The sequence below is a fragment of the Sciurus vulgaris genome, assembly GCF_902686455.1.
Source record: "Sciurus vulgaris genome assembly, contig: HiC_scaffold_476_arrow_ctg1, whole genome shotgun sequence".
Lineage (NCBI taxonomy): Eukaryota > Metazoa > Chordata > Mammalia > Rodentia > Sciuridae > Sciurus > Sciurus vulgaris.
Window position 1 is genome coordinate 1 of NW_027632558.1, and position 8945 is coordinate 8945.

Below are 8945 nucleotides of genomic sequence, written 5' to 3' on the forward strand. Positions count from 1 at the left end.
CATAAATAGGGTGTCAAATCTGCCACCAGAAAAATCATACTGGAGAGAAGCCCTACAAATGCAAAAGTGTTACAAAACTTTTAATGGAAAAGTGTTCATTTCTCACGAGCAGAGAAATTATACTAGAAAGAAGTCCTATAAATAAAGAGTGTGGCAAAGAACTATTTGTTAAAAATTAGTTTTATTTGTTTCCAATTAGTTACATATGACTGTAGAAAGCATTCAGACAAATTGTACAGAAGAGGAGCCTCAGTTTCCTTGCATGGGCTAAAAATGTTGCACACAATGGGAGTGTAATAGTGCATGCATACAAGGTAAAAATGTTCAAATCATTTCACTGTCCATCCCCTCCTTACACTGATTTTTTTCCCCTCACTCCCTTATGCAAAGAGAGGACTTCATTCCCCCCACATTATGGATCAACATTTGCGTATCACAAAAAAACATTTGACCTTTTATTGTCGGGGTCCAGCCCTAGCAGGAGTCCATGGGTCCCACACTGGTAATGGGGCGTGGGGAGACAGTGTCGGCAATGGATGGAGAATGAAAGACACAGACTCTAGTTCTGGTGCAATCACTCCCACTTTATTCTGGGAAAGACTGGGTTTATACACATTTTTCTTCAGGCTATGGTGACAGGCTTGTGATTAATAAAATCAAAGAAGTTTCCAAAGCAAAGGCAGAAATTATTTTTACCAAAAGATTATGAGAAAACACTAAACTTACAGATTTTTCTTACCTAATCACAATTATTTTAAGAATATTTAACTAAATCAATGACCTAATAAAATGTTTATTTCCTTAATATCTAAACCTATATGACCTAAGACTATTCTTATTACTTTTGTGGTAAAGCTATAGACAAATAATGTTATGTGACCATCTCTACTAGGTCCATCTTGTTAATATCTAAATTGCTGAGTTAAGGGCTACAGAAGGGCAGAGGTTGCAGTGGTTCTCATGGCCAAGGTTTTTTACTGAATAGATTACATTGTCTTATGTAGCTCTTTTTTCCCAGAACAGGGCATTGTGCACCAACATTTATTATAGGGTGACCTATTCTTTGTAGGAAGGAAGGAATGTTGTGAACCCTTATTTTTTTTACCTTACCAAAACACATAAACAAAACCATCGTTAGGATTTAACCAGCCTGTTGGAGACAAAGGCAGATCTATATCTATTTTCTCCAGAGACTTTCAGGGACTCATTGCACAGTTGTAACATTGTTTTTAACTTTGTTAACGGTAAAGACCCATTATCTTTCAGATTGTAGGATATTTTCTGGAATTTTTGTTGTATTCCCTTCATCCCCTTAGCAATCCATTCAGACTGAAATGAGTAATATATTATCAGAAAAAAAAAAGCAGAAAAAATACCATGTTCTGGAGCAAAACATCCAGCAATTCCTTTTAGGATGAGCCTTTGCAAACATCCTCCAGAGGATATTTGTCAAGCACTGGATGGAATTCCGGACGCCCCCTCACTTTTTGGGAGTTTTTGCTCATTTCACTTATTGTGCTATTTTCTACCTCCATCTATTTAATAGCAAATGCCATAATTTCAATTTTCTTTAAGTCTGAATAACATTCCTTTGCATATAATAAATTTTCTTTATCTATGAGTCTGTTGAAGGGTATCTAGGCTAGCTATTGTAAACTGAGCTGCTGTAAAAATTGATGTGGCTCAGTCACTGTAATATGCTGGCTTTAAGTCCTTTGAGTGTAAACCAAGGAGTGGGATAACTGGGTCAAATATTGTTTTCATTCAGAATTTTTTAAGAAATTTCATAAAATTTCCAGAATGGTTAAATCAAATTGCAGTCCCATGAGTAATGTATCAGTGTAGTTTTTCCCTGCATTCTTGCCAAAACTTATTGTTGCTTTTATTCTTGATTATTCTCATTTTAATAGAAGTGGGATATAATCTTTGAATAGTTTTGAGCTGTAATTTCTCCAATTGCTAAAGATGAAACATTATTTTATTTACAGATTTACTTTTTTAAAATTTTCATTAATGTATTATAATTATAAATAAAATTATGTTCTATTTTGACATAATTACATAAGCACAGAAAATAATTTGCTCCAATTCAAGCCCCAGATTTTCTATTAGATTTCCTCCTCATTACCCTGTTGCCTTTCCTCTATTCTATTGGTCTTTCTTCAATTTATTAATATTGGTCACTTTATTTATTTATTTATTTATTTATTGTTTCTTTTTGTCTATGACAGTAAAATTCATTTTGATAAAATTTTACAAGCATGGAATATATCCTATTCTAATTAGGATCCCAGTCTGTGAATGTTCTTGGTGATGAGGTTCAGTGAGTTGGTTTTGTATGTATACATAGGAAAATTATGTCAGTTTCCTTCCACTCTCTTTCCTTTTCCTATCCCCCTCCCTTCCACCCATTCAACATTGTCTAATCTACTGAAATCCCATTATTCCCCTTATGCCCTCCTCAACATGGTTTAGCTTCCAGTATCAGAGAAAACATTCAAACTTTGGCTTTTGGAACTGGGTTATTTCACTGAGCATGATAGTCTACAGATCTATCTATTCACTGTCAGATAACATAAAGTCATTCTTTTTTTATGTCATTCTATTTTATACCCAAGTAATATTCCAGGGTGTATATATGCTACATTTTCTTTATTCGTTCACCTGTTGAAGGGAAGCCAGTTGGTTCCATAGCTTAGCTATTGCAAAGTGAATTGCTTTAAACATTGATGTTGGCACATCATTTTAGTATGCTGACTTTAACTACTTTGTGTACTGAGGAATGAGAAAATTAAGTCAAAATGATGACTCCATTCATAGATTTTGAGGATATCCATACTGATTTTCAGGGTAGTTGCAACAATTTGTAGTTCCACCAGCAATGTATGAGTGAACCTTGTTCCCTGTGTGCTCAAAAGCTCACAAAATTTATTGTTACATGTATTCTTGAAAATTGCCATTCTTAGTAATGTGAAATCCCAGTGTGATTTTAATTTGCATTATTCTAATAGTAAGAGAGTTTGAACATTTTTTCACATATTTGTTTCCCATTTGTATTTCCTCTTCTATAAAGTGTCTCTTCAATTCCTTTGTCCATTTAGTGATTTTTTTACATTAAACTTTTAATTATTGTTTGTCATGGAAATTAACACTCTATCTGAGGAGCACACAGCAAAGGTTTGTTTTCCAATGTATAGGTTTTCTCTCCATGTTCTTGATTGTGTCTTTTGCTAAGAAGAATATTTTTAGTTTGATGACATCACATTTATTGACTTTTTTGTGTGTCTGGTTCTGGTGATTAAACCCACGACCTTGTGGTTATTAGGCAAGCACTCCACTAACTGAGCTATATACACAGCCATTGTCTTTTGATTTTAATTTTGTGCTTTATGTATCTTTTTGAGGAGTCAGCTTATGTACCAATATGTTGCATTGTTGGTCTAACATTTTTTTCCAGTGTGTGCAGCATTGCTGATCCTGTACTATGCCCTTGGTCCATACTGAGATGAGTTTTGCATTGGGTGAGAAATAGGGTTAACTTTCAATATATTTCACGTGGACTTTCTTTAGTATGAGATAACTATATTCATGTGAATTTATCTCTGTGCCTTCTATTCTACTCCATTGGTCTACTTGCCTCTTTTGGAGCCAATACCATGCTGTTTTGTTATGATAGCTCTAGAGTACAAAGTCTGTATGATGATACCTTCTGCTTCACTTTTCCTGTTAAGGATTGCTTAACTATTCTGGGCTTCTTATTTTTATGTTTGAATTTTATAACTGCTTTTTTTATTTTCATAAAGAAGGTCATTGATATTTTCATGGAATTTTCACTGTGTCTGTATAGTGCTTTTGGTACTATGACGATATTGGCAATAATAATTCTGCCTATCCAATGACATGAGAGATTCTTCTGTCTTTTGAGGTCTTCCTTAACGTCTTTATTTAGTGTTTTGTTTTGTTTCGTTTTTCACTTTAGAGGCCTTTCACATCTTTTGGTAGATTTATTCCCAAGTGTTCTATTTATTTCTATTTGAGGTGAGGGGTTATTGTGAATGAGTTAGTTTTCTTAATTTATATTTCTGCTGATTTTCCTTGAATTATAGGTGTACGATTTATTTATGAGCATAAATTTTGAATCCTGCTAATTTTCTGTTTTAATTTATGAGTTCTACAAATTTCTGGTGGATTTTTTAGGTCTTGTAAATCTAGGATCATGCAGTTAGTAAACAGGGATAGGTTTAGCACTCTTTTTCCTAAATGTATTCCTTCAATTTCTTTCTTTTGCCTAATTGTTTTGAGTATATATTCTAGGACTATGATGAATAGATTGTAAAAGAAGGTATACCTTTCTTGTTCCTCTTTTTAGAGGTAATGGTTTCAGTTATTCTGTGTTTAGAATGCTGTTGGCTATGGGGTTGGTGTATTTAGCTTTTACAATGTTGAGTTTAATTCCTTCTATCCCTACTTTTTCTAGTGTTTTAATCACAAATGTATTATGCATTTTGCCAAATGCTTTTTCTGCAGCTATTGACATAATCATGTGATTTCTATCTTTAAGTCTATTGATGTGATGGATTATGTTTATTGATTTCCATATGTTAAAAGAACCTTGCAACCCTGGGAAGAACTCCATTTTATCATGGTATATACATTTTTAATTTTTTAATATAATTTGACAGTGTTTTATTGAGAATCCTTTATCTATGATGACCAAGAATATTGGTGTCAAGTTTTCTTTCCTTAATATGTCTTTATCTGATTTTCATATCACAGTGATATAAACTGCACAGAATGAGTTTCAATGAATTTTCTTCTATACTTTTTTGTATAATAATTTAAGAAGGTTTGGTATGAATTTTTAAAAGTCTGGTGTTGAGTTGGAGGAGGACCTACTCCGGCAAGATTTCAGCCACAAACTCTCGGCCAAGTCCTCCACGCTCTTCTTCAGGAATGCGTTCATTGTGTCAGCCATCCCCATCTACTTGTATTGGAGAATATGGAATATGGATCTTATTCAGTCCGCCGTTCTGTATAGTGTGATGAACCTAGTAAACACTTACTTGGTAAACATTGCGTACAACAACATAAAATTTGTTCTCAAACACAAAGTGGCACAGAAGAGGGTGGACACTGTTTCCAAAGAAGTGACTCAGAAACACTCTGAAGCAGATAGCAAGAAGATGTCCCGGAAGGAGAAGAATGAGAGAATATTGTGGAAGAAGAATGAAGTCGCTGACCACAAAGCCATGACCTTTTTCATCTTCTATAACAACACCCTCTTCCTGGTCCTGGTCATCGTGACATCCTTCTTTATCCTGAAGAACTTCAACCCCACGGTGAACTATATTTTGTCCATAAGTGCTTTGTCAGGACTCATTGCCCTCCTGTCTACTGGTTCCAAGTAGACATGTCAGCTTAGCCCCCTGACTTTGTGTTGATGGGTGGTCTGTGGCATTTGGAAAAGCAGCAGGGTGGTCAGGGTGGGAGACACACAAGACGTTTTTATAGTCTGGAATTTGAGGGTTTAAAAAATGTAACAGAAAGTAATTGAGTGTTTGTTTATTGGCTCTTTTTGACAGATTGTTCAAATTAAATGAATTGAAATGGAAACTCAGAGTACCAGGACATTTATTAAAAGACGAGAAGTCTTGCAATGTGCTATAATCTCGAGGAGAAATTAACTTGTTTTCTTGATTCATCAGAGGTCACAGTAACCTGGGCAAAGTTGTTATTATTTATAATCGTAGCAAGAAGTTAATAACTAGTTCTCTGTGTTCCAAGCACAGCATTACAACTTTTTTTGTATCATAAATATCAAATGAATCCTCAGGGCATTAAACAGAAGCTTCATGTTAAAAAAATAAAAAAGTCTGGTGTTATTCACCTGAGAATCCATCTGGTTCTGGTTTTTTCTTAGTGGGTAGTCTTTTGATGATATCTTCAATTTCATTACCTGAAATTAATCTGCTCACATTTTTTTTATGTAATTCTGGTGCAATTAGTGTATGTCATATGTCTTTAGCAATTTGTCAACATCTTCAAGATTTTCTATCTCATTGGAATATAAATTCTCAAAATAACTTTTGATAATCCTCTGTACTTCAGTAGTACCTGCAGTGATATTTCCCTTTCATCATAGACTTTAATGAATTATTTTTTCTCCCTATTGGTTAGCTTGGTTAAATGTTTTACTTATTTTTTTACTTATTTTTTTATTTATTTTTTTCTGAGAACAAACTTTTATTCATTGATTTTTAAACAGGTTTTTTTTTTTTAAATCTCAATTCCATTGATTTTGGCTCTGATTTTAATTATTTCCTATATTATATTGATTTCTGTGTTGATTTGTTTTTGTATTGGGGTAAAAAGATGTAATGTTAGATTATTTATTTGGTGTCTCTCAGGGTTTTCTTTCAATGTATAAAGTTTTTTGATGTATTGAAAGTACAATGTTATGGACTTTCTTCTTAAAATCACTTCTTAGTGTCCTGGAGATTATGGTGGTTTGCATCATTATTCTCTTTTGCCTCTATGTAATTTTTATATCACCCCCTATTTCTTCTGCTTTCCATTCATCATTCACTAGTGAGTATTTCAAACTCCATGTATTTAGGTAAGTTTTATTTATCTTAGCCCTTATTTCTAATTATTTTTTATTATGATCTGATAGAATGCAAGGTATTATTTATTTTTCAAAATTGCCCAAAGTTTCTTTGTGTAATAAAATATGATCTATTGTAGAAAAGCTTACATTTACTGATGAGAAGAAATTGTATTCAGTCACTGATGCATGAAATGTTATACATATATTAATATAATGTAAGTATAAATAGTCTACATTGTATTTTTTACTTCTGTACATTTATTTAGTATTTGTTTGTATAATCTGTCTAATAATGAGAGATGATTATTAAAATCACTGAGTATTATTGTCCTGTGGTCTTTTTGAATCTTGATATTGATAAGGGTTTTTTTGATATATGTAGATGTTCCATTTTGGGGGCACAGTTACAACAGTTAATTCTTGTTATTTTATAACTTCCTTAAGCATTATGAAATGAATTTCTTTGTCTCTTTTGACTATCTTTGGATTGAATCCCACTTTATCAGATATAAGACTAGAAACATCTGCTTCCTTAGTGACCCATATGAGAGATAAGTTTCTTACCATCTATTTATCTTCAGTCTGTGTATGTCTTTGCCTATAAACTAAGTCTCCTGGAAACAGCATATTGTTTGGTCTAGTTTTCTAATCCAATCTGTGACTTTTGATTGATGAATTGAGTCCATTAAAGCACAGGATTATTATTTTGTTTTCTATCATTTTGATTCATTTCCAGTTTTAAAGTTGAATTTGATTTTCCTTTTATTCTTCTAGCATAGTATCATCCTCTGATTGGTTTTCATGTTTTCTCCATGCTCTCTTCATGAAATATTTTATTGAATATGTTTTGTAGTTTCAACTTTCAAGCTATGAATTATTTTAACTTTTGTTTATCATGGAAGGGTTTTATTTTATCCTCAAATATGAACCTTAAATTTTGGTTATAGTATTGTTGGATAGTGTACATTGTCCTTTAGAGTTTTGTGCAAAATATTTCAAGCCCTCCTAGCTTTTAGAATTTGGGTTGAAAAATCTGCTGAAATTATACAATGTGTTACTTCTAAATGTGACCAGTTCTCTCTAGCTGCTTTTCAAATTCTGTCCTTTTTCTGTAAGTTAGGCATTTTTATAATAATGTCCTGTAATGATTGATTTGAATTGTCAACTTGACTGGATTAAGAGATGCCAATGATTAAGAGACCTCTGAGTGTGTCAACAAGGGCACATCTAGGAATAATTGGAATGTGGAATAGTGAACTGAAGTGGAGACTGACCCTAAACATGAGTGTCACTGCCCAATAGGATGAAATAAAAGCTGGAAGAACAATGAAGCAGATGCAAATGCAAGTTCAGCCCTTCTTGAAGGGATTCTTGATCAGTGCTTGGATCATCTGAGGATATCAGACTCTTGCTTCTTCACTCTTCCAAAGTGGACTCTGCCAGTAATTCTCCACATAGTTTACAGAGACCTTGTTCCCAAACTAGGGTAGCACTGTTGATCCTTCTTATTCTGAGGTTTCTGTGTCTTGGACTGTGCAGCTTCTGGTTCTTCCAGCTCTCCTGCTGCAGTCAGCTATTGTGGACTATCCAGGTTCTGTTCATGTAAGCCAACCTAATAAATCCTCTTTTATAATCATACTTTCTGTTGATTCTGTTCCTCTAGAGAACTCTGACTAATACATATCATTTGGAATGGGTTTGTTGTAATTTTGCATATTTGGAGTCCTGTATGACCTCCAAATTTGATTTTCCTTTTTATTTTTAAGATTTAGGGAATTTTTCCATTATTATTTTATTGAAAATACTGTGCATTTCTTTAATTTGTACAATATAATTTGTACCTCAGAGCCCCTGTAAATCCCTGTAAATCCCCTGTAAATCTTGTAATATCATCCCATATTTCTTGAAAATTCTGTTCATTGTCTCTTAACATCATTTATCCATGATCAAGTTAAGTTTTAAGATTATTTGTATTGCCTTTGTTGCCTGAAAATCTTCAAATGATCTAGTCTATTGGTAATGCTTCCATTGAATTTTAAATTTGATTTATTGATTCTTCCATTTCAAGAATTACCAATTGGAACTACAGTTGTGACTCAGATGTAGAGCTCTTGCCTAGCATGCATGAGGCACTGGATTTGATCTGAAGCACCACATTAGAAAAAGAAAAGAATTACCAGTTGATTTTTCTTCAAAATCTCTGACTTTGTAATGAAGTGATCTTTCACTTCTTGTATTTTCTCTGTGATTTAACTCCTTCCATCATATTTTACCTCTTAGATCATCTTAGGTCATCTTATCTGTGTACTTTCTAAATTCCTCACCAGACATTTTCTGC

The 8945-nt window shown here is 33.3% G+C and overlaps 1 protein-coding gene across 1 annotated transcript; it reads left to right on the forward strand.

Moving 5' to 3' along the window:
* Positions 1 to 4909: 4909 nt before the first annotated feature.
* LOC306652704 (translocon-associated protein subunit gamma-like) lies at positions 4910 to 5828 on the forward strand. The gene has a single exon (XM_079125450.1). It carries the CDS (start codon positions 5007 to 5009, stop codon positions 5406 to 5408), a length of 402 nt encoding a protein of 133 aa, XP_078981576.1. The 5' UTR covers positions 4910 to 5006; the 3' UTR covers positions 5409 to 5828.
* Positions 5829 to 8945: the final 3117 nt, after the last annotated feature.